General features: G+C 39.1%; 1 protein-coding gene across 6 annotated transcripts in view; it reads left to right on the top strand.

The window, feature by feature from the left end:
- ASCC1 (activating signal cointegrator 1 complex subunit 1) overlaps nt 1-26,998 on the top strand; it is a 109,890-nt gene that overhangs the window by 34,640 nt on the left and 48,252 nt on the right. For 5 of the 6 annotated variants that reach the window (XR_816208.4, XM_059882556.1, XM_010820598.4 and 2 more), the window contains 2 exons: nt 10,357-10,493; nt 22,321-22,440. Coding sequence is in view for 5 of the 6 variants with exons in the window: in XM_059882556.1 (XP_059738539.1) it covers nt 10,357-10,493; nt 22,321-22,440 (257 nt within the window). In the remaining variant the exon portion in view is untranslated. The remainder of the gene's footprint in view (nt 1-10,356; nt 10,494-22,320; nt 22,441-26,998) is intronic. The other variant, XM_059882557.1, reaches the window with a different exon arrangement.

Raw genomic sequence — 26,998 nt, 5'->3', positions numbered from 1 at the left:
TATTATTAATTTTTTTCTTTCTTTGAGAAGGCGAATTTATCCTTCTTTGTAGCTGTGCCAAGTATGTGAAGTTCTTTTGGGATCTCTGAGGTGCAATAGGAATATAGGTAATGTTGAAAAAGGAATTTATTAGTTTACATTTAAATCTTCCTCTACTATATTAGGTTTCTACTGCTATGTGATAAATTACCACAGTCTTAGCTTAAAACCACACTCATTTATCATTTCACAATATTGTAGTAGTTTTGTAGATCAGAAGACCTGGTGGACTCTATGGCATTCTCTGCATAGAGTCTCGCAAGGCCAAAATCAAGATATTGGCCAGACTGATCTCTTATCTGGAGGCCCTGGAGGAGAATCTGCTTCCAAGGTCATTCACATTGTTGTCAGAATTCAGTTCCTTGTGCCTATAGGTCTGAAGTCCCTGTTTCCTTGACATGTGACTGTTCTTGTTTCTGTCATATCCTTTTTGTGCTTCACATCTCTGCTTGTGCCACCAGCCAGAGAATACTCTGCTTTATAAAGAGCTCATGTGTATAGATCAGGCTTACTGGGATAATCTGCCTATATTAAGGTCAGCTGTGCCATATAATATAGTATAATCATAGCAGTGATATCACATTCACAGGTTCTATCCACAGTCAAAGGGGATTCTACGAGGTTAAGGGTCTCTGAGGGTCATTCTTAAAATTCTGCCTGTCATAGCTATTAATGTTCATTTTAAAACATTGTGGTGAAGGTCACATTTTTGATTCAGCAGATAACTTTTCTACTCCCGGGTTTCATCCTTCCCTTCCCTCACCCTTCCTAGAATTCTTTTCTTCCTTAAAGTAGCGGGCCCCTTTTCTTTCTTTATTTGATAGTATGCTTGTCCTTGATCTCACCCTTGACTCTCTTAAGGAAACCCTGTATTTACCTTTTAGAATAACGTTTCCTGAAATCATTTTCTTTTCTGCTGGTCAATTATATAAGAAATGTTGTTTGACTCTAGACGTTATCACCATCATCCTTGTGCTTCAGCTCCCTAAGCCTGAGTATTTAATGTAGGATTTAGCTACTCACAGACATAAGCAAGGTATTTTTCATCTATGTGATCTGCAGATGAACTGCACTTTTACTCTTTCCTATCTTGCATTAAGATTCAAAGATGTCTCATTGTCTGCAAGTTCAAGAAGCATAATATATTAAAACCCTGTATGTCTCTCAATCTATCTATAGCTAGTAATGCTGCTATAATTTCATTTTATCTCACAGCAGGGCCTAGTAGAAAGCACATCAGTAATGAAAAATAGTAATTCAAAACTGTGTTCGGTGGAGCATTCTGAAAGCTTATAGATATGTCTGAAGCAACAGGGGACTTTTTTGGCTGCCTGGAAAACCTAAACAGATTATGGACCAGAAACTACATCATCCTGCTCATACTGTAGTCTGAAGGCTGACACTAGGCACAAATGGCTCTTGGATCTGGGGTTCATATTCTGTCCCCAAGTTAGGATAATTTTTTTCCATTTAGTATTATTCCCTGAAGAAGAAAATTTATATATAAAAGCTTTAGTGTATAATTTGGGATTTTTCATGTGTAAAGGGAGCTGCAGGATTTATAATTATCTTGTGAACTAATTTAGAATGAAGACAGATAACAGAGATACCTTGGAGATATTGTAAGTTTGGTTCCAGACCACTGCAATAAAGTGAATATTATAATAAAGTGAGTTACATGAATTTTTTGGTTTCCCAGTTTGGTGTCTAAAAGCGTATATATCTTGATTAAAAATGTTGTTTGAAAAATGGTGCCAGTAGTCTTGCTCCACTCAGAGTTGCTACAAAAACCTCAATTTGTAAAAAAACTTATCTGTGAAGCACAGTAAAGCGAAGCACAATTAAACAAGGTGTGTCTGTAGTTGTCTTTGATTGTAATAAAAGTTGTGAACGCCTGAGGTCTTTTGTTAGGTGGGAAAGTCAGAAAGGAGGTGGTATAATAACAAGATTCATATAGTGCACCATTTGGATGGAGATGGTGGTTGTGTTTATCTTTTATTCATTCGTTAACTATTTTTTAAACATCTATTATTGGCCAGACTATATATTTTATACTAACAATGGACTTTACCTTGGATCTTTACCTTTACTTTAATATGGACCCCATATTCTAGTGGGGGAAAATAGTGTTCTTATAGAAGGAGTTACAGTACTGAGAGTTAAGTGCTATTAGAGGGAAGTACTCTGCAACCCACTCCAGTACTCTTGCCTGGAAAATCCCATGGATGGAGGAGCCTGGTAGGCTGCAGTCCATGGGGTCGCAAAGAGTCGGATACGACTGAGCGACTTCACTTTCACTTTTCACTTTCATGCATTAGAGAAGGAAATGGCAACCCACTGCAGGGTTCTTGCCTGGAGAGTCCCAGGGACAGGGGAGCCTGGTGGGCTGCCGTCTATGGGGTCGCACAGAGTTGGACACGACTGAAGTGACTTAGCAGCAGCAGCACAGTGGGTACCCAGGGAAGAGATTCTCCAGTGTTTGGAAAAGGCTTAATAAGGGAGGCGACACTTGAACAGTCTTGAAAGAAGACTTTTGCTGTTGTAATAATAGTACAGGTTACCATGTAGGAGATGAGTGTCTAACCTGAATAGGAGGTTTACCATTAACTCACCACTACTGTTTAAGTGATCGTTGTCTTTGGGAATAAATGTAGGTTGGTAGGTGAATTGCCAGCTGGTACTTACAAGTAACTTATGGAGGAACTAGTTAAACTTTTAGAAAAGTAGGTTTGAGTACTCATTGTGCTTATCTACTTAAGAGAGATGTATCCTTTAGTGAAGGGGAGATACTCTTTGCCCCTTTTTAATGGGTAAAGATATTTAAACAATAAGTGAGAACATTCATTTTTTTCTGGTCACTGTAAAAGCTGATCCTTGAATATTTGCTCTTTGTTTTTAAGAGCCTCTCTTCTTTCCTGTAATTATGTCTGAATAGAATTTATAAAATAGAACAGTCAAAACCCTGTTTTCTAAGCTTATTCAACATAACAACATAACATATAGAGACTCTCAAAGTCCACTTTTGTGAGCATTCTTGAATAGATATGACTCAGCAGAGCCTGATTAACTCTTGGCTGTGCTTTAGAAGGAAGAGTAAAGATGGCATTTATTTAGAATGTTGCATAGTCACATGAAAAGCGAGAAGGGGTAAAACCTGCACTTACTATATACTACTGTGTTCCAGAGGCCTCAGCACAACCCTGTTGTCTGTTTTAAAGATGATGAAATTGAGTTTCAGAGCAGTGACTAGCTCACCTCAGGTAATATTGATAAGTGACAGAAATAGAATTTGACCCTAGGCCTACCTGGTTGCAAAACCAAATGCTCTTTTTTACCAGTCTGCCTATATGAATAACTTTCCTGTGTGAATGAGGTTTATATCATTCACCCAGGAGTGATTTTCTGGGATTTGGCCATAAAGAAAATTTAATGAGCGTAGGAGGAGAAGGCTTCCATACTAATTCCCTCTTTTTCTTTGCATAGAATATCAGGAAGTGAATAGGTGGACACCTCACAAATAACCTGTTTTGTACTTATTTATAGGTTTTGTGAGAGCATGTAAAAAATCTATATAGGACCTTTGAGTTAGAAGTAAACTAGGCCATCTCCCTTATCTTACAGAGAAGGAGACCAAGGTCTAGAGAAGTGAGATGGTATGCCTGATCATAGCTGGTTTATGACTGCATTGAAATTAGAACCTGAGACCCTATATTCCAGGTTACAAGACTTGTAGCTAAATCCCAAGCCTGTGTTATACCTGGAGTTCCTGGAAGATGATACATATGTGAATATAATTGGAGGATTACTTTTTTGTCTGTGCCTCTCAGCATGTTCTGTCAAGGCAGTGTGCTGTAAATTATGTTTTGTGTTACATGTTTGGATCATATTCATAGTCATTCTTAACTCATGTAATTGAGCATGACCTTTGGGATCTGAATCTGAGAGGCTTCATTTCTGCTAGCTGAGAGCTCTGGCAGATATATCTTAAGTTATATCCCAACCTCAACAGATCAGTTTGAATTCTTATTGGGGCTTTTTGTTTTGTTTTTATTAATTTATTTTTAATTGGAGGATAATTGCTTTACAATGTTGTGTTGGTTTCTGCCTTACATCAGCATAAACCAGACAAAGGTATATATATGTCCTCTCCCTCTTGAACCTCTTTGCCACCTGCCACCCCATCCCACTCCTCTAGGTTGTCACAGAACATCATACAGCAAATTTACTCTGGCTGTCTATTTTACATGTGATTAAGTAATGTATATATTTCAGTGCTACTCTCTCAAGTCATCCTACCCTCTCCATTCATCCCATCCCATCTCCATTGCTATCCTGCAGACTTATTAGGGCTTTAAGGGAAGAAAAAAACTGAGCTAATCCATACTTCTCTCTATTGGCCTTTTCCCCAAACGTGGCAATTGTTAGATATCACTATGCCTCCTTAATTGTTCATTCTGATAGGACTGCCAGCAGTTCTGCCCAGGAGTGGAGCCTGAGGGCTGGATTAAAAGTGAGATCAGTGAAGAGCCTGTGACCATGTGGTTGGTGATTGCTAGTAAATCATGGAGCTATGGGCTTCCCAGGTGGCACAATTGGTAAAGAATCCATCTGCCAATGCAGGAGGCATAAGAGATGTGGGTTCAATACTTGGATTGGGAAGATTCCCCTGGAGGAGGGCATTGCAACCCACTCCAGTGTTCTTGCATGGAAAATGCCATGGACAGAGGAATTTGGTGGGCTACAGTCTATAGGGTTGCAAAGAGTCGGACATGACTGAAGCCACTTAGCACGCACACACGCACGCTGAGTTACAGCTTGACGTTGAACTCTGAGCTTGGGCTTAGGCCTGCACACAAGCTTTCTGTGGAGGTAGCTTTTGCATGTATTTTTTTCCTTAGATGAGGTCTTATTTAACAAATAAAGAAACTGAGGCTCTTAGATGTGGCTTAGCCGTGAAGAATACACCCCCCACCCCCAGTCGAGATAGAACTGCCCTAGGGAATTCCTGTTACTTCACCCTTTGCTTCTGCTTGCTGGGTGGAAGGTCACCACCATTAGAATTTTCAGGCGCCAGCCTGGGTGGCCAACCTAATGAAGTAAAATAGTTCCAGCTCCGAGTAATGGTGAACTTGGAGCAGGGCCCAGTGTAATTAAGCCCCTGGAGTAAAGAATTTGTTGTTGGCCTTTATTCATTTCAGTGAAGAGGGTTGCGGGTAGGAATATGATATATTCCAAGCAAAGAAAAACAGTGACTGTAGAGATTTATGCCATTGCCTTGAAGATTGTTTTGTTCCACATTAAATTTAGATAATTCAATAGGAGAAGAGCTTTTCTTGGTAGATGGCATTCCTAGGCAGGGTAAAATTTAGGGCGTTTCTTCATTTACTAAAAGATTGTACAGTAGGGTTGCATATGCATTATATGATCTCCAGTATAGTTGAAGACTGTTGGAACTCCTATGACTCAGAATTCCCCCAGACTTCAGATTATGTGGCCTTTAGGTATCCTATCTGCTCCTTTTCTTCCTCTTTTGCATTATCTATGTTTGGCTTCCCAGTATTTGGGATTTTTTGTGGCCAGTGAATTCAAATTGACTAGAGTGGTAGACTCCCAGAGAATAAGGTAAGTGAGTAACATAATACATTTGTGTTGTTTTTAAATGTCTAAGTGGGCTTCCCTGATAGCTCAGTTGGTAAAGAATCCGCCTGTGATGCAGGAGACCCTGGTTCTATTCCTGGGTCGGGAAGGTCCACTGGAGAAGGGATAGGCTATCCACTCCAGTATTCTGGCCTAGAGAATTCCATGGACTGTATAGTCCATGGGGTCGAAAAGAGTTGGACACAACTGAGTGATTTTCACTTTCAAACCTCTGAGTTTGTGGTAATTTGTTACAGTAACAATGGGATACCAGAGAAGGCAATGGCAACCCACTCCAGTACTCTTGCCTGGAAAATCCCATGGGCAGAGGAGCCTGGTAGGCTGCCGTCTATGGGGTCGCTAAGAGTCGGATCCGACTGAGTGACTTCACTTTCACTTTTCACTTTCATGCATTGGAGAAGGCAATGGCAACCCACTGCAGTGTTCTTGCCTGGAGAATCCCAGGGACGGGGGAGCCTGGTGGGTTGCCGTCTGTGGGGTCGCACAGAGTCAGACACGACTGAAGCGACTTAGTAGCAACAGCAGCATCAACGGGATACTGATAATTTTAAACTCACAGAAAAGTTGTAAGACTGAGAATAGTACCCTTTACTCAGATTTGCTTGTTGTTAATATTTTACTTTATCATTCTCTTTTTCTCTTTTTTCATTCTTTCTGAACTTCTATAAAGTGCATTGCATATGTCACGGCCCTTTACACCAATACCTCAGTATATATTTCCTGAGAATTGGAATTTTTTTGAATAACCATGTATATCTTCCCATGTTTGAGTCATTTTTATTTTTGTCAAGTGTCTTGTTTATGTCTGTTTTCCATTGCTTAATAGCAATAGTATTTTAGTCATTTTCCTTTGGAAGTTCTTTATATATTAGAGATATTACCCCTTTATCTGTGACACTATTGTAAATATTTTCTTCTAGTGTATTGTTTGTCTTTGGACTTGCTTATATATTCTGCCATATAAAAGTTTTCTCTTTTTAAATAATCAAATTTATTTGTCTTATCTCTTATTACATCTGGATTTCTAGTCTTAGTTTGAAAATCTTTTTCTGCCTTCAGGTTAAAGAAGAATTTACCCATTTTTTTTTTCTTGTATAGTTTGTTTATTTACATTTCAGTCTTTAATTTGAAGTTTATTCTTGTGTCTGGTGCAGTGAATACATATAATTTTATTCTTTTTCTAATTGACTATCCAGTTGCCCTAATACAATTTATTAACAGAAACGATACTTGCTTCAGTGATTTGAGATAACACCTTACCTTCCACAAAGATTTTTGTATGTACATGGTATTCTTAACATATGTTAAAAGACCTTTGGGAAGTCATCAAATCCAGAGGGTCAACTAAGAGTTGATCAGACGGTCAAATGAAATATTCCATGATAATTGAGTTATAGGAGAAAACTTATTTCAGGATTGCTAAGATGCTCTTAAACAGAAAAGACATATACATTTTTATATTTAACAGCTTTATTGAAGTACAGTTTACTTAAACCCCACCCCTTTCAAGTGTATGGTTCAGTCATTTTTAGTAAATTTACGGAGTTGTACAATCATTACCATAATCTAAATGTACTTTTAGAACATTTCTGTCACTCTAAAAAGATCCCTTATGCCTAATCCCAGACAACCATCTGTCTTTCAGTCTCTATAGATCTGCCTTTTCCGGATATTTCATATAAATGGAATCATATAATATGTAGTTTTCGCATCTGGCTTTTTTACTTGGCTATTGTTTTTGTGGTTTATTCATATTATTGCTGTTGCCCAATAGTATTTCATTGTATTTCTATACTAAATTTTGTTTAGCCACTCGTCAGTTAATAAACATTTGGATTATTTCCATTTTTTGGCCTTTATAGATAATATTGCTATGATGTTCACCTACAAGTCTGTATGTGGACTCAGGCTTTCGTTTCTCTCGAGTAAAGTCCTAGGAGTGAAATGTCTGGGTTGTATTGAAATTTCATGTTTAACTTTTTGCAGCTGCTAAGTCACTTCAGTCGTGTCCGACTCTGTGCGACCCCAGAGTCCGACTCTGGCAGCCCACCAGGCTCCGCTGTCTCTGGGATTCTCCAGGCAAGAACACTGGAGTGGGTTGCCATTGCCTTCTCCAATGCATGAAAGTGAAAAGTGAAAGTGAAGTCGCTCAGTTGTGTCCGACTCTTCGAGACCGCATGGACTGCAGCCCACCAGGCTCCTCCGTCCGTGGGATTTTCCAGGCAAGAGTACTGGAGTGAGGAACTGCCAAACTTTTCCAAAATGGCTGCATCATTTTACACCCTCCCAGCAACGTGCAGTTTAGTTTCTCCACATCCTCACCAACACTTGTTATTGCCTGTCGTTTTGATTATAGTCATTCTAGTGAATGTGAAGTGGTATCTCATTTTGGTTTTGATAGACTAATGATATTTAGTGTCTTCTCATATGTTTACTAGCCATTAGTATATCTTCTTTGGTGAATTATACGGATACTTTGCTCATTTTTAAGTTGGATGGTGTATCCATTTTATTACTGAATTTTTAAAAACTTAAAAAAATTGTATTTATCAGATATATGATTTGCAAATATTTTTCTCCCAAATAATTTTTTTTCTCTGTGGCTACTCTTCTTACTTTCCTAATGTGTCTTTTGAAGCACAATTTTTAACTTTGATCAAGTTCAGTTAATCCTTTTTTTTCTTCTTTTATGAATTATGCGTTTGGTGCTCATATCTCAGAAAAGGATGTATGGCAAAACCAATACAATATTGTAAAGTAAGAAAAAATAATAATAATAAAAATAAATAAATAGAAAAGGCAAGTATTAAAACTACCTTTCTTTTCATGGAATTATGAAATTTGCCTTATTTTCAGGACTAGTCTGGTGATCAGACCCATTTATTGTGTGAGTTTTATTGAAATGTGCAAGGCCTTGCTTCTGCGTGATAGCCACATTGTTCCAGCTTTTCAGGGCAACTATTACTGGAGAGGCAGTGTAATATTGATCAAAAGTGTAGGCTTTCGGACCTGCCTACCTGGGTTTGAATTGTAGCTTCATTGCTTCCTACCAGTGTTGCTTTGGGTTAGTGGCTTTATTTCTCTTTGCCTCAGTTTTCCTCATCTGTGAGCAGTGAATACTACTACTTTGCTCACAAGATATTTGTCTATATAAAGTTTGTAAGAAATGCTTAGGGCAGAGTAAAGGGCTTAGAAAATATTAGATCTTATTACTAGGGAATCAATTCTCAATTGTAGTTCGTGATAGGGTTGTGCATATTGGCATCATTTGGGGGACTTTGCTTGCCTTTCTAAAATGACAGCTTCTGCCATGAGTTACAGCAGCTAGGGTTTGATAAGCATTGTGCTTAGTCTTCCTCGACACTTTTAAAGTTGATTGTTCCTTAAAATCACTTTCATTAAATGAGGCAATTTGAGTTGATCTGTAGAATCATAAAACTCTTCATTAGATGTAAAAATAGGTCAAGCTCTGTTAACACTTAGAAAATGAATACTCTATTAACTCCTTTTGCCAAGGCAAAATTAGTCTTAGGCAAACCAAGAATTGGGATATAAGACTATCTGCATTTGATAAATACGTTCTTCTGCCTTTAGGCTGATTTACTAGCACAGAGATCAGATTATGGGATAAGAACTTGAAATTCAGAGGTAGAATTCCTGTTTGTTCCTGTTGGAGGAGAAGATGCTCAACTTTTTTTTCTTGACTTCATTTGCAAAATGAGTTCAATGAAAGTTGAGACCTAATTACTTTCAAAAGGGATTCATGATTTAATAGGGGACTAGTATCAGAATATATAAAGAATCCTTATAATTCAACAATAAAAAGACAGAAAATGGGCAACGGAGATGTACAAATGTCCAACAGGGACATAAGAAGATGTTCAGCATCATTGGTCAATAGTGAAAAGCAGATCAAAACCACCTCATAGTAGATGCAATACCATTTTATACCTACTAAGATGACTATAATTTAAATTATAAATTTAAAAAGGAAAATATTAAGTATTGGTGAAGGTGTAGAGAAATAGGAACCCTCATACATTGCTACTTGGAATGTAAAATTGTTGAGTTCCTGTGGTAAACAGTTTGGTAATTTGGAGAAGGCAATGGCACCCCACTCCAGTACTTTGCCTGGAAAATCCCATGGATGGAGGAGCCTGGTAGGCTGCAGTCCATGGGGTCGCTAGGAGTCGGACACGACTGAGCGACTTCACTTCCACTTTTCAGTTTCATGCATTGGGGAAGGAAATGGCAACCCACTCCAGTGTTCTTGCCTGGAGAATCCCATGGACGGGGAAGCCTGGTGGGCTGCCGTCTCTGGGGTCGCACAGAGTCGGACACGACTGAAGCATCTTAGCAGCATCAGCAGGAATTTTGTGATTATGTGGTTTTTGGCTCCTATATCATTGATCCATTTTGATATAGGTTTTGTATATAGTATGAGGTATGGGTTCAACTTCATTCTTTTGCATGTAGGTATTCAGATGTCCCAATATCATTTGTTGAAGAGACTCTTCTTTCCCCACTAAATTGTCCTGGCACCCTGGTTGAAAAGTCAGTTGGTCATGGATGTGTGACTTTATTTCTTTCTGCTCAGTTCTGTGCTGCCATTTAGTTTTGTATGGGCTGAGTTTCTTGTTTTTCTCCCTTTGATAACAGGATCATGGGGTTGATAGCAGCATTTTCCAGAATCCTAAAAAGCTTCACCTAACTATTGGGATGTTGGTGCTTTTGAGTGAGCAAGAGATCCAGCAGACATGTGAGATGCTACAGCAGTGTAAAGAGGAATTCATTGAGTGAGTAATCCAGAGGAGTGGGGAGGGTGGTTGCCCTGTACTGGCCTTTTTTTCTGGTATCACAGACTTGTTTTTGGCCTAGGGAGCTGGGTGACTTGGAAACAAGATTTGTTGACTGACCCATTTGTAACACTTAACATTGGGTTTCTTGTGTGAAAGGTTTAAAGTGGATTTAAAGCATATATTTACAAATTTGTATGGAAAGGCTCTACCTTAAATTTTGCTAATTCACTAAGTAGTTTTTATTCTTTAACAGGACATCCCATTCCTTTGTCAAAAAAGAAATTCTCTTCATTATCTGTGTTAGTGTATTAGTTTTCTGTGCTGCTGTAATACATTACTGCAAGATTGGTATCTTAAAAAAACCCAAATTTATAATCCTATAGTTCTGTGGGGCAGAAGTCTGATACGGGATTCACTGAGCTATTATCAAGGTACTGTCAGGGTTGTGTTCCTTTCTGGAGGCTCCAGGGGAGAATCTGTTTGCTTGCCTTTGAAGTCCTGTTTTTAGAGGCCACCACATTCCTTGGCTAGTAGCCTTCTTCCTCCTCCTTCAACACTAACAACATTGCATCTGTTTGGCCCTCCGTCTGTTGTTACATCTCTCTCTCTGGCCATAGCAGGGACAGGTTATCTTCTTTTAAGGATGCGTGTGATTTAATTGAACCCACACAGGTAATGCAGAAAAATCTCCCCACCTCAAACTCTTAGCCTTAATCACATCTGCAAAACCGTCTTTGCTCTCTTTGAACTAGTGTATTTACAAATCCAAAGAGTAGAACACGGGCATCTTGGGAGGGCTCTTACTATGTTTACCATGGTTACTCAGACATTATAAGATGATTCCCTAGGAGAGTCTTCATTGTATTTCAGAAAAGCAGCAGACTTTTTCTATTTTTTTCAAATTCAGGTTATTTTGTTTGAGTCAATAAGGATACCAAAAAGTATCCAAGCAGTCTGGACAGGGAGAACATTGCTGTGCTGATGGCTGACTTCTTATTCTTTTTTATTGTAATATTTTAACTTGTATGTACATCTGACCTAACAGGTCTGTTTCAAAGGATCATCTCTCCCCACTGACCCCTTCCTTTACTCTTTTCGCATAAGATTGATACAGAACAAGAGCAATTTGAAAATTGACTCGCTTGAATAATTTTATTTTTATGCAGTTAAAAATACAGTTCAGTTCAGTTCAGTTGCTCAGTCGTGTCCAACTCTTTGTGACCCCATGAATTGCAGCACGCCAGGCCTCCCTGTCTGTCACCAACTCCCCGGAGTCTACTCAAACTCATGTCCATCGAGTTGGTGATGCCATCCAGCCATCTCATCCTCTGTCGTCCCCTTCTCCTCCTGCCCCCAATCCCTCCCAGCATCAGAGTCTTTTCCAATGAGTCAACTCTTTGCGTGAGGTGGCCAACGTACTGGAGTTTCAGCTTTAGCATCAGTCCTTCCAAAGAAATACCAGAGCTGATCTTCTTCAGAATGGACTGGTTGGACCTCCTTGCAGGCCAGGGGACTCCGAAGAGTCTTCTCTAACACCACAGTTCAAAAGCATCAGTTCTTCGGCGCTCAGCTTTCTTCACTGTCCAACTCTCGCATCCATACGTGACCACAGAAAGAACCATAGTCTTGACTAGATGGACCTTTGTTGGCAAAGTAATGTCTCTGCTTTTGAATATGCTGTCTAGGTTGGTCATAACTTTCCTTCCAAGGAGTAAGCGTCTTTTAATTTCATGGCTGCAGTCACCATCTGCAGTGATTCTGGAGCCCCCCAAAATAAAGTCTGACACTGTTTCCACTGTTTCCTCATCTATTTCCCATGAAGTGATGGGACCAGATGTCATGATCTTAGTTTTATGAACGTTGAGCTTTAAGCCAACTTTTTCACTCTCCTCTTTCATTTTCATCAAGAAGCTCTTCAGTTCCTCATCACTTTCTACCATAAGGGTGGTGTCATCTGCGTATCTGAGGTTATTGATATTTCTCCTGACAATCTTGATTCCAGCTTGTGCTTCTTCCAGCTCAGCGTTTCTCATGATCTACCTTGCATATAAGTTAAATAAGCAGGGTGACAATATACAGTCTTGACGTACTCCTTTTCCTATTTGGAACCAGTCTGTTGTTCCATGGCCAGTTCTAACTATTGCTTCCTGACCTGCATACAGGTTTCTCAAGAGGCAGGTCAGGTGGTCTGGTACTCCCATCTCTTTCAGAATTTTCCACAGTTTATTGTGATCCACACAGTCAAAGGCTTTGGCATAGTCAATAAAGCAGAAATAGATGTTTTTCTGGAACTCTCTTGCTTTTTCAAAGATCGAGCGAATGTTGGCAGTTTGATCTCTGGTTCCTCTGCCTTTTCGAAAACCAGCTTGAACATCAGCAAGTTCACGGTTCACATATTGCTGAAGCCTGGCTTGGAGAATTCTGAGCATTACTTTACTAGCGTGTGAGATGAGTGCAATGGTGTGGTAGTTTGAGCATTCTTTGACATTGCCTTTCTTTGGGATTGGCATGAAAACTGACCTTTTCCAGTCCTGTGGCCACTGCTGAGTTTTCCAAATTTGCTGGCATATTGAGTGCAGCACTTTCACAGCATCATCTTTCAGGATTTGAAATAGCTCAATTGGAATTCCATCACCTCCACTAACTTTGTTCATAGTGATGCTTTCTAAGGCCCACTTGACTTCACATTCCAGGATGTCTGGCTCTAGGTAAGTGATCACACCATCATGATTATCTGGGTCGTGAAGGTCTTTTTTGTACGGTTCTGTGTATTCTTGCCACCTCTTCTCAATGTCTTCTGCTTCTGTTAGGTCCATCCCATTCTGTCCTTTATCGAGCCCATCTTTGCATGAAATGTTCCCTTGGTATCTTTAATTTTCTTGAAGAGATCTCTAGTCTTTCCCATTCTGTTGTTTTCCTCTATTTCTTTGCATTGATTGCTGAGGAAGGCTTTCTTATCTCTCCTTGCTATTCTTTGGAACTCTGCATTCAAATGCTTATATCTTTCCTTTTTCCCTTTGCTTTTCACTTCCCTTCTTTTCATTATAGGGGAGTGGAATGCAAAAGTAGGAAGTCAAGAAACACCTGGAGTAACAGGCAAATTTGGCCTTGGAATACGAAGGCTTCCTCAGACAGCCATTTTGCTTTTTTGCATTTCTTTTCCATGGGGATGGTCTTGATTCCTGTTTCCTCCATCCATAGTTCATCAGGCACTCTATCAGATCTAGTCCCTTAAATCTATTTCTCACTTCCACTGTATAATCATAAGGGATTTGATTTAGGTCATACCTGAGTGGTCTAGTGGTTTTACCTACTTTCTTCAATTTACGTCTGAATTTGGCAATAAGGAGTTGGTGATCTGAGCCACAGTCAGCTCCCGGTCTTGTTTTTGTTGACTGTATAGAGCGTCTCCATCTTTGGCTGCAAAGAATATAATCAGTCTGATTTCCTTGTTGACCATCTTGTGATGTCCATGTGTAGAGTCTTCTCTTGTGTTGTTGGAAGAGGGTGTTTGCTATGAGCAGTGTGTTCTCTTGGCAAAACTCTATTAGCCTTTGCCCTGCTTCATTCCGTATTCTAAGGCCAAATTTGCCTGTTACTCCAGGTGTTTCTTGACTTCCTACTTTTGCATTCCAGTCCCCTATAATGAAAAGGACATCTTTTTTGGGTGTTAGTTCTAAAAGGTCTTGCAGGTCTTTATAGAACCGTTCAACTTCAGCTTCTTCAGCTTTACTGGTTGGAGCATAGGCTTGGATTACCGTGATATTGAATAGTTTGCCTTGGAAATGAACAGAGATCATAAAATACAGGTCCCATCCTATTCTGACATGGTCTTGTAGAAATGGGCTACCTATTCACTGGGTAAAACAAGGTAAAATGTTTTAAGTTTTTTCTATAGTTATGTTGTATATATAAGGAGATCCAACCAGTCCATCCTAAAGGAAATCAGTCCTGAATATTCATTGGAAGGACTGATGCTGAAGTTGAAACTCCAATACTTTGGCCACCTGATGCAAAGAGCTGACTCATTTGAAAAGACCCTGATGCTGGGAAAGATTGAAGGCGGTAGGAGAAGGACATTACAGAGGATGAGAGAGCTGGATGGCATCATTGACTCAATGGACATGAGTTTGAGTGAACTCAGGGAGTTGGCGATGGACAGGGAGGTCTTGTGTGCTGTGCAGTCCATGGGGTTGCAGAGAGTCAGACACGACTGAGCCACTGAACTGAACTGATGTTGTATATGAAACTGTAATACAGAGACTTATCTGTCAGCCAGTTCTCATTTTTTTCATTAATTATTTTGAAGACAAAATATTTTTCTTGAACAAAATCATAAGCTGATCAGGTTTGCAGCTACCTGTTCTTTCTGAATTTCAAACAGCAAGGAATACTTTGTCTTGTTGTTTGCTTAGTGATGGAAATATTTTCTGTCTTATCTTACCTAAAATTCAAAATAACTTGATGTTTGTATTTAGATATTTATAGTTTTCCTTGCATAAGATAAAACTTTATGCTTTACTTTATGAAGCAGAGCCATTTTACCTTGTTTAAGATAAAATACTTCTGATACTTTAACTTCCCAGATTACTTTTTGTTAAACAGAAATGGAAACAGCTGCATTTTTTGGCTGCCATTAGGATAATCCCGCAAAGAAAAAAACTAAAGGCAGATAAAATATTTGTTTAAAGAAGTATTTGTTTTTTTACTTTATGAAAATCAGGTCACAGGATTTTAATCATGGAAGCTTTATCCTGAGCTATGTGAGGATTTAGCTGAGTTCTTCCCTTTTATGTCTGTTGGTGCCTTTTGTGACTAAATGCCAAATCTGAACCCTTTAAGCATGTCAGGGTTGGTGTGCATAGGGAATGAAGAGCGTCCTTAATAGTTACTAAGAATTTTTGACATGACAGGATGAAAACAGTAATTGTAGTTTTTCAAATTCAGCAAAGCTTTTGAAATAGGACACATTACCCTGCCAAAAATCTGCAGTGCAGGCAAAAATTTTTTGAAGATGCTCTTTTCAAAAAGCTGGAAAGATTTGAAACCAACAAGTAAAGCAAGCCTTTCCAGCTGCCTTCTCTCACCTTCTCTGTCACATACACTTGTTTAAAAAGTATATAGTGCAAAATTAATTTACCTGATTGGCTAGGGGGATGATAATCAGTATTGGTTGTTTGCCTCGATATGCCTGATTTTCCTAAAAGAAAGAAAAGTGAAAGTGAAGTCACTCAGTTGTGTCCAACTCTTTGCGACCCCATGGACGACTGTAGCCTACGAGGCTTTTCTGTCCATGGGATTTTCCAGGCAAGAGTACCAGAATGGGCTACCATTTTCTTCTCCAGGGGATCTTCCTGACTGAGGGATGGAACCCTGGTCTCCTGCATTGCAGACAGATGCTTTACTGTCTGAGCCTCCAGGAAAGCCCAAGTACTTCTAATAAAGCCCTGGTGGGAATTGCATCATCTACCTTCTTTTTCTTCACTATTGTTGATCTTTGATCTCAATCTTTGTACTTGGTATGCTTTGAAAAAATGTCAGTAAATAATGGCATTTCTAACCCCAGCCTTTTATGATGTAAAGATTTCAAATTAAAATATAAAAATGGAAAACATTGGGAATGAATTTGTGGTTGTTCAGTCACTCAGTCATGTCCTACTCTTTGCGACCCCATGGACTGAAGCACACCAGGCTTCCCTGTCCTTCACCATCTCCCGGAGCTTGCTCAAACTCATGTCCATTGAGTCAGTGATGCCATCTAACCATCTGATCCTCTGTTGTCCCCTTCTGCCTTCAATTTTTTGTATAACATGCTGTAGCTTAATTTGATGGCTTTTTAAATTGAGATATTAAATAAATGTGGCTGTATTGGAATCTAATTAAAACTGTGGTGATATATAAATATTCTAAAGAAATGGGTGGTTGAACATTTGTTTCAAATTTGGGGGTGGTAATTAAGTTTAAGGGATGTGACTTGACCAGAAATAGAATTTTGATTCCAGTTCTTAAGCTTAAGGCTCATGCAGCTGTGTAGATTTCAGATGAATTACTCAGTGTTCAGTAAGTCCTGACACTCAAGTGTGTCCCTTGTGACTTTTCTTTGTGAGATATGAAACACAGACAGTGCAGTGGTTCTGAGTATATAGTCTGACCAATATGCAGCTCTTCCTTAGCTCCCGTATCACTCAACTCATACCTGAGTGTTCCCAGTAGGCCTGAAGTAAAACCAAATAAGTTAAAAAGGGAGAAGAATGAGGAGAGAAGAGAAGGGAAAATACCCAAGGGCAAATGTTCCTAATTATTGCCTTGGATATGTTTCCATTGTGAAGTGTGCTCACTGGTGTCCCAGGTGGAATAGTTTGGTCACCAGGACAAAGAGCATTTATCAGCGTTTTTCTTTACTGCTCTTTAATTCTCTCTCTTGATAAATCCTAGAGATACGTTGAAAGAGTTTCTGTTCCCGCTGGTAAGGCAGACTTTGGATCCTGTTTCAGTGTTTTGTTTTTGGTGCTCCATCTAATTCCAAGGGCTTGAGGTCGTTTAGAGTGAGGGCGTATATACAAAAGAAATGTTAAGACAGATTAGAAACCATAAAGATGGAATGGGAAGAAAATTCTATCTAGAAACTGAGGTTTGATAATAATTGTGCTAGAACATTAAAATTTAGTGCTGTTTTCAAGCGTCAGTGTATTTGAACTAAATTCTAAAAAGGAACACACCAATTATTAAAGTTCTTATCTGACAAAAAGAAGCATAATAATTTTAAGGGAGAGAATCCTTTTCTGGCTCTCAGTCCAAGAAAAATTTGTGTAAATCTTAGCATAAAGAACCCAAGAATGATGATGAGCAGTGTCTTTAACGGGAGTTTTGCAGAAGATAAAAAAAACATTGTTCACGTGGGTGTGACGTGAAATTGAGGGTGTAACATTAAGTACAACCTGGTACAAGTTTTTTAGTGGGAAACTAAACCAATGGTATGGTGCCTTCTGGTGGTCTAACAATGCAGAGTTGGAGCTGAAAAAAATGTAGAGGAATGTATACTTAGTATTAAACTTTTTTTTTTTTCCTGAAAGCAGTTTTGTTGACTGCACTTGAATGGATTGAATGGCAGTCTTTCATATTGAATTCTTTGGCTATTACTAGGACTGAAGATACCCTGTATTGCTGATTGAAGCTAAAGTCTTCAGTCAGGTGATATTTCAGAGTTCGGCTTGTGTTTTCGAATATCCCACTTACTGGAGGTGGTTATAGAGATGATTGAGGCTGTTATTTTTTCATTCAAGTGACTGTATGAAATAGCTGGGTTATTTAGTTTCTTAGAAAAATTCTGGTCTTGTGAAATAATAATGGCCTTAATGTTTTAAGAGGAAAACAACAGAATGGGAAAGACTAGAGATCTCTTCAAGAAAATTAGAGATACCAAGGGAACATTCCTGCAAAGATAGGCTCAATAAAGGACAGAAATGGTATGGATCTAACAGAAGTAGAAGATATCAAGAAGAGGTGGCAAGAATACACAGAAGAACCGTACAAAAAAGATCTTCACGACCCAGATAAGCACGATGGTGTGATCACTGACCTAGAGCCAGTGACTTAAAGCTTAAAGCTTAGAGCCAGACATCCTGGACTGTGAAGTCAAGTGGGCCTTAGAAATCATCACTATGAACACAGCTAGTGGAGGTGATGGAATTCCAGTTGAGCTATTTCAAATCCTGAAAAATGATGCTGTGACTATGCCAGCAAATTTGGAAAACTCAGCAGTGGCCACAGAACTGGAAAAGGTCAGTTTTCATTCCGATCCCAAAGAAAGGCAATGCCAAAGAATGCTCAAACTACCGCACAATTGCACTCATCTCACACACTAATAAAGTAATGCTCAAAATTCTCCAAGCCAGGCTTCAGCAATATGTGAACCGTGAACTTCCAGATGTTCAAGCTGGTTTTCGAAAAGGCAGAGGAACCAGAGATCAAATTGCCAACATCCGCTGGATCATGGAAAAAGCAAGAGAGTTCCAGAAAAACATCTATTTCTGCTTTATTGACTATTCCAAAGCCTTTGACTGTGTGGATCACAATAAACTGGAAAATTCTGAAAGAGATAGGAATACCCGACCACCTGACCTGCCTCTTGAGAAACCTATATGCAGGTCAGGAAGCAACAGTTAGAACTGGACATGGAACAACAGACTGGTTCCAAATAGGAAAAGGAGTACGTCAAGGCTATATATTGTCACCCTGCTTATTTAATTTTATGCAGAGTACATCATGAGAAACACTGGACTGGAAGAAACACAAGCTGGAATCAAGATTGCCGGGAGAAATATCAATAACCTCAGATATGCAGGTGACACCACCCTTATGGCAGAAAGTGAAGAGGAACTAAAAAGCCTCCTGATGAAAGTGAAAGTGGAGAGTGAAAAAGTTGGCTTAAAGCTCAACATTCAGAAAACGAAGATCATGGCATCTGGTCCCATCACTTCATGGGAAATAGATGGGGAAACCGTGGAAACAGTGTCAGACTTTATTTTGGGGGGCTCCAGAATCACTGCAGATGGTGACTGCAGCCATGAAATTAAAAGACGCTTACTCCTTGGAAGGAAGGTTATGTCCAACCTAGATAGCATATTCAAAAGCAGAGACATTACTTTGCCAACAAAGGTCCGTCTAGTCAAGGCTATGGTTTTTCCTGTGGTCATGTATGGATGTGAGAGTTGGACTGTGAAGAAGGCTGAGCGCCGAAGAATTGATGCTTTTGAACTGTGTTGTTGGAGAAGACTCTTGAGAGTCCCTTGGACTGCAAGGAGATGCAGTCAGTCCATTTTGAAGGAGATCAGCCCTGGGATTTCTTTGGAAGGAATGATGCTAAAGCTGAAACTCCAGTACTTTGGCCACCTCATGCAAAGAGTTGACTCATTGGAAAAGACTCTGATGCTGGGAGGGATTGGGGACAGGAGGAGAAGGGGACGACAGAGGATGAGATGGCTGGATGGCATCACTGACTCGATGGATGTGAGTCTGGGTGGACTCCGAGAGTTGGTGATGGACAGGGAGGCCTGGCGTGCTGTGATTCATGGGGTTGCAAAGAGTCGGACACGACTGAGCGACTGAACTGAACTAAACTGAATGTTTTAAGGGAGTCTATCATTAGGATTCCTAAAGAATCTCCCTGAGCCTTAATTAAATATCAGTAAGACTTTTTCGTTTTTCTTTATTTGGAATTATCTTTTGATTAATCCTAACATCCTGTTGTCTCTGAGCCAGTACCACATTTTATTCAATGATAATATAGGCATATGTCCATAATCACAAAATTGTCCAGAACATCTTCTTCATTTATAGTGGAACATATACGAAGTACTCACTGTATATAAGGCACTGTTCCAGGTGCTGGGGATATGGGAGTAGAAAATATGAATAGAGTCCTTGGCCTCATGGGACCTAGAGAAGGCTGTGTGGTGAGCTGAGTTTTAGCTGGGTTTTGGGTTGGCACAGCTATTTACTTGTTGAAGTATAAATCTGTTTAAGGGGTCTGTGAAGAAAGCAAGATGGTGGGTTTTATTTAACAGAAGAGCAATACATACTAGCTTTATAAAAGCCCAAAATTGTGGATAAACAAGATGTCCCTTGTAGTAGTATTACCTAAAGATAATTACCATCAGCACTTTGGAGCATATGTGCCCATACTTTTTTGTATTCATATATGTATTTTTGCTTTACGGTGTTTTACTTACAGTAAAATTTATGGATCTTAAGTGTAGTTGATGAATTTTAATAAATGTGTACACCCGTGTAACCTCACCCAAATCTCCATGTAGAATATTGCCATCACCCTAGGTTGTTCCTTCATGCTCTTTACCAGTAAATTCACTTCTTCCAGAAGTAACTGCTGTTCTGATTTCTGTTATCATAGATTAAATGTGCTTGTTCTTTAATATCATATAAATAGGATCATTAAGCACATATACTTTTATGTTTGGCTTATTTTTCATGTATGTGCAGTATATATACATCTTGTATTTGGCTTCTTTTGCATGTATTTTTTTATTTTAACTTTTTAAAGAATAATACATTTATATGGTTCAAAAAATTTTTAAGTACAAAGGATATGTGGTGAAGAGTTTCCTTCCCACTGCTATCCCACCAAGCACTCTGATCTCTAAAGGCAACAGATTTTAGCAGTTTCTTTGTATTGTATCAGTTCAGAGATTTTACTTATGTACAAGCATATATATGTGTATGTGTGTGTGTATATGTATATAATGTATATGTTTAATTTTTCTTATCTCCATCCTTGTTGGCTTCTCTGGTAGCTTAGGTGATAAAGAATCTGCTTGCAGTGCAGGAGATTTGAGTTCGATTCCTGACTTGGGAAGATATCCTGGAGAAGGAAATGGCAACCCATTCCAGTATTCCTCACTGGAAAATCCCATGGACAGAGGGGTCTGGAGGGCTACAGTCCATGGGGTCGCAAAGAGTCGGACATGATGGAGTGACTAACACTTCCACTTTCCATCCTTTGTACAAATAATGAAACTGATTAAATATTTCATCAGGGGTTGCAAAATGGTGATATTCTGATTCTGTTTTTACTTCTGCATTTATCTGTTGGAATTCTTCTGAAAGAACTTCATTGGCTGTGGTTGGATATGTGCCTGAATTTATGATTATTTGGGCAAGGAATTGAATTGCTTGGGCAAAGGGTTTCTATTCTTGAAGACTTTTTATAAATATTGCCAACTTGCTCTTAAAGATGTGTTACCAATTTGCACCTTCACTGTTGTTACATGAATAAAGTACTGTTTGCAATTTGAATTATTAGAAATAATGAGGTAAAAACTGGTATTTTGCCGAATGTTTTGCCTTGTTTTAGGTTTGAAGGATTCATTAACAAACCACTCATTACACACAAATAAACAATTTTAACTTCTAATAGAAGATTATTTAACTTAATTCCAATATACAGTCATTGGGGGAAAAAAGAAATAGAAACAATAGAAGATGCAGAGTATACATCACCAAATTGAGCTGACACCTACACCCAGACTTGAACCCTTCTTGGAAATACCTCATTAACAGCAATCTGGAGTCTCAATTGGAAAAGGGCCCTGGGCCATTCATCTACTCCGTGGGCGAGATTTTGAATTGCAGTTTGGGGGGGCTCCCGTTTATAATCCCAGGCCACAAACTGGTATCATCATCAGTTTGTGTGCAGAAATGCAGCTGTGGTTTTCTTTTACGATGCTGATTGTTTCATCTTGTGAGTCACCAAATTTCCTTAGACTCCAATAGGGTTAGCCAGGCCTCCAGGGGCTTGAAAAATTCCAAGATCCACTCCCTTTCTTAATCTAAAGTGCCACTTGACTTACTGGTAACGATTGGTGTGTTCACAAGCAGGCACGTAGTCCAGGCAGGGCCCAGACAAGGTCAGAAGTTGGTTGGAATCCTCTCCCCTACATCTAAAGCCTGAACAAGACCACCTCCATTTTAATTTCCCTAACAGCTGGAGAGGTGGGCAGTGTAGTAAATGTCTTTGTCAGTCAGAACTGTCATTACTTGGCCTTTGATTAGACATTCTTAGATATGCTATTAATAATAAACTGGTTTTGGGATAGATGTGGTGTGACTTTAGGAATACTTGTGGTTCTAGTTTGTGTTCATTAAACATGTATCAGTTTGAAATTAGAAGGACATTTAAATCATATTAGTTAAATAAAACCTCAACAACTTCATTTTTGTAATATTTGACTATATTTATCATATTTCAAAATATAATAGCCCTCTTAGCTTAAAAAATTTTGAAAATCTAATGTTTTTTCCTTTGCAGTGACATTTCAGGGGGCAAACCCCTGGAAGTAGAGATGTCAGGGATAGAATACATGAATGATGATCCTGGCATGGTGGATGTTCTTTATGCCAAAGTCCATATGAAAGATGGCTCCAACAGGTATGTTTCTGAAGTATTCCTTTGTTTTAATCAAGAGGTGCCTCAAAGCATTCCTGAAAGTTCAGGTAGTTTTGATTCCTTTTCTTTGAGATCTTATTATTGTAAGGAGTGTATTGTATTTCTTATTCTGAAATAGTAAGTTAATATTTTGCAAGAGGAATTTGTTGTTGGAAGAAGTTATCAGACTTTTAGTTTGGTAATTATTTAATTACTTGGTTGGTGGATATTGATAGTAGCAATCTAGTTTTTATGGAACTCAGTGCTTCCTTGATGTTTTCTAGGATAATAGGAGGCAGAAGAATGGCATACTAGGATGGTAGTTTCAAAAGTGACATAATGCAGATCAAATGAATAAAAGGGCAAAACAGAACTGTAACACAAATTACATAGGAATATTAAGATTGGATTAATATAAAATTCCTAGATCAGTGCTTGGCACTTGCTGACATCATACATTAAAAATGGTTGCTGCTTTTAATTTTTGTTACTACCACACCTTAATCCCTGTTAGAGATTCTCAGTCTGCAACCCATGCTATTTCTGAGGCCATTTTCAGTGTTAGTGCTATTTTTTAGCCTATGCAAGGCCTTTGGTGAGCAGAGGAGCCCATCTTGAATCGGAAGTTTGTTTTTGTGTAGCCTTTTCACTGGGACAGGATAAAACAGAGCTCACACAGAATAAAAAATCCTCTAGAGAAAATCTGTGTCTCTAGGCAGGCCTCCAAATTGCTTTCCTGGAGGGTCTCTTGTAAAGTTTCGCTTATCTCAATTTGAATTAATAATCTCAGTTGTCTCCTCTTTCAGTTCCAATGAAAGTGAATTTTGAGTTAATGGAAGAAAAAAAGGGTACAGAATCAGTTTTTTGTGTGTGATGAATATCAATTATATCTCAGGAAAACTGGAGAAAAAAGTACATTAATATCACTACTAATTTCATCAAAATCTCTTAAGTATGGGAAGCTGTCAAGCTCATGGTAGCAGATACATGTTTTCCAAAATTCTTGTTTTCACTTGAAAGCTTGAATTTTGTTATTGGAAAAAAAAAATACTGGTGATTGTTTTCCATGAAATTCTTTTTTGAGAAAATGTCTGCCAAAAAGCCAAGTCTGAATAACCATAATTTGTCTGTCAGTTGTTCTTTGAAGCAAAAATGGTATTCTATGGACAAAGAGGCTAGTTGAGCTATAAATCTAAGAAGCTTGCAAATGCCTCCTACAGACAGCCATATAGTCTCATACAGTCCAAGTGATTCATACATCCTGCTAATTTCTTCACACAGAGTACTGAAGACACCTACTCAAGGGCTGAGATTCAGTAAAATTGATCAATTTAATTTTAATGGGCCTGACTTTGTGCTTAGATTGTTTTATCTCTATTTTATCTTCATAACATTTATATAAAATAAATACTTTTATTATATCCATTTTATAGATGAAGGAGGTTCAGAGAGCTTAAATAACTTGGCTAAGGAACACATAGACAGCAAAACCTTGCTCTGAATTCCTGCGGTTTTTAGTGTATGTATTGTGCTCGGCTGAGTAGAATAAACTGTGTTGCAATTCTTATTCCTAAAATAGAAAATTGTGACCTACGTTTCTTTGGAAAGTGGTAAAGTTCATATAATAAAATTCATCATTTTAACTGTTTTAAAGGCTATAATTGAGTGGCATCAAGTATATTAATAGCATTGTGCAACCATCACCACTGTCTAGTTCTAGAACATTTTTATCAACCCAAAAGGAAATCCTAGACCCAGTAAGCAGTCACTCTCAGTTTCTCCCTTCCCCATATTTCCCTCTTCCCAGCTCCAGCCTCTGGCAGCCACTAGTCTAGTGACTCCGTGGACTTGCCTATTCTGTATATTTCCTATAAATGAACCATACCGTATGTGGCCTTTTGTGTCTGGCTTCCTTCAGTGTATGTTTTCAATATTCATCCATATTATTGCATGTATCAGTACTTATTCCTTTTTATGGCTAAATAATATTCCATTATATGAAAGGATACCACATTTTGTTTATTCATCAGTTGGTGGGCATTTGGGTCTGTTTCCACCTTTTGGCTATTGTGAATAGAGCTATTTTCAGTTCTTTGGGGCTGACTCACTTTTAAAAATGTTTTAAAGTCATGTTTTTTATTTCCTTGATAAACCTCGTAATTTTATAGAACATCACAGCGACTCAGCCCAACCTCTGTCATTTCCTTATTCTCTGTTTCGAGTCTTAATTTTTGTCACTACCTTACTGTTGTGAGACTAAAGTCTGTGATAGCGTATAGTTAGGCAGTTAACATGAAGCTATATGGAAAATTTACATGGATTACAGTGTTTCATTAAATAAAATAGTGAATTTTTCCTAATCTAGGGCTTCAGGTCTGTTTTACCATACATATGTCATAGACTGCACAGTTTTGGTTTACCCTATTGGAGGTGGCTCCCAGGAAGAGAGGGTGGTCATTAAGTAAGGGTAATGAAATCATTACTTTGAGTGTTTCCGTTGATTATGTTTAATGGTTAGATCCTTAGTTCTATAGAAGGTCTTTCAAGTATTATGTTGTTGTTCAGTTGCTAAGTCGTGTTTGACTCTTTGTGACCCCATGGACTGCAGCACACCAGGCTTCCCTGTCCTTCAGTCTCTCCCGGAGTTTGTTCAAACTCATGTACATTGAGTCAGGGATGCCATCCAACCATCTCATTCTTTGGCATCCTCTTCTCTTCCTGCCCTCAATCTTTCCTAGGATCAGGGTCTTTTCCAGTGAGTCAGCTCTTGGCATCAGGTAGCCAAAGTATTGGAGCTTCAGCTTCAGCATCAGTCCTTCCAGTGAATATCCAGAGTTGACTGCCATGCTCTCCTTGCTGTCCATGGGACTCTCAGGAGTCTTCACCAACACCACAGTTCAAAAGCATCAGTTCTTTGGCACTCAGCCTTCTTTATAGTCCAACTCTCACATCCCTTCATGACTACTGGAAAAACCATAGCTTTGACTATACGGACCTTTGTTGGCAAAGTGATGTCAACTTTCAAGTATAGAAAAGAATTGCTTTTTGAAATGTGAAGGAAAATAAGAGCTATAGAAGCTAGATGTCTTTTGAAGATAGTGCTCAGACATAATTTGTCCTTACATTAATGGAAAGGAAAGGTCTTAGGAGGTGAATGTACCCTTTATGTTCCCACAAATCCAACCAAAGTGGGAGGGAAGTGGGTAGGGCACAGCCTTTAAAAGAATGACATAGGCTTTGTTGCCCAGTCATGTCCAACTCTTTGCAACCCCATGGACTGCAGCATCCCAGGCCCCTCGTCCCTCACCATCTCCCAGGGTTTGCCCAAGCTCATGTCCATTGCATTGGTGATGCCATTCAATCATCTCATCCTCTGATACCCTCTTCTCCTTCTGCCCTCAATCTTTTCCATCATCAGGGACTTTTCCAATGAGTCAGCTGTTTGCACCAGATGACCAAATACTGGAGTTTCAGCTTCAGCATCAGTCCTTCCAATGAGTATTCAGACTTGATTTCCCTTAAGATTGACTGGTTTGATCTTTTTGCTGTCCAGGAGACTCTCAGGAGTCTTCTTGAGCACCATAGTTAGAAAGCATCAGTTCTTCTGTGTTCTGCCTTTTTTATGGTCCAACTCTCACAACTGTACGTGACCATTGGGAATACACAGCCATGACTATGCAGATCTTTGCCCGCAGAATAATGTCTCTGCTTTTCAACACACTGTCTAGCTTTGTCATAACTTTCCTGCCAAGCCATAAACGTCTTTAGATTTCAAGGCTTCAGTCACCATCTGCAGTGATTTTAGAGCCCAAGAAAAGGAAATCTGTCACTACTTCCACCTTTTCCTTCTCTAATTGCCATGAAGTAATGGGGCTAGATGACATGATCTTAGTTTTTTTTTTTTTTTTTTAATATTTAGTTTAAGCCAACTCTTTCACTCTCCTCCTTCACCCTCATCAAGAGCCTCTTTAGTTCCTCTTTACTCTGCCATTAGAGTGGTATCATCCACATATCTGAGGTTGTTGATATTTCTCCTGACTATCTTGATTCCAGCTTGTAACTCATCCAGCTTACATCACTGCCTTGTTCTAGTGAAGGGGCTGTGTAACTCGATGAAGCTATGAGCCATGTCGTGTAGGGCCACCCGAGATGGACGGATCATAGCAGAGAGTTCTGACAAAATGTGATCCACTGGAGGAGGGAATGGCAAACCACCCCAGGATACTTGCCGTGAGAACCTCATGAACCCTATAAAAGGATGTAGCCATAGGGCATGACAAAAGCTGGTTATAACCAACTAGATAGAAGATGGCAGAAGATTTGACTTCCGGTGGACCTTGAGCCTTACTGTAACCTCATTGTAATACATTAGCACTAGCTAAGTGACACACTCACCAGCTCCATGACAGTTCCAGAGTGTGTGTTGGTTATTCAGTTGTGTCTGACTCTTTGTGACCCCATGGACTATAGCCAGCCAGGCTTCTCTGTCCATGGAATTCTCTAGGCAAGAATAGTGTAGTGGGTAGCCATTCCCTTCTTTGGGTATCTTCCCAACCCAGGG

This window comes from Bos taurus, chromosome 28 (genome assembly GCF_002263795.3).
Source record: "Bos taurus isolate L1 Dominette 01449 registration number 42190680 breed Hereford chromosome 28, ARS-UCD2.0, whole genome shotgun sequence".
Lineage (NCBI taxonomy): Eukaryota > Metazoa > Chordata > Mammalia > Artiodactyla > Bovidae > Bos > Bos taurus.
The sequence above is the reverse complement of the archived record's forward strand: the minus strand, read 5'-3'. Positions and strand labels throughout refer to the sequence as shown.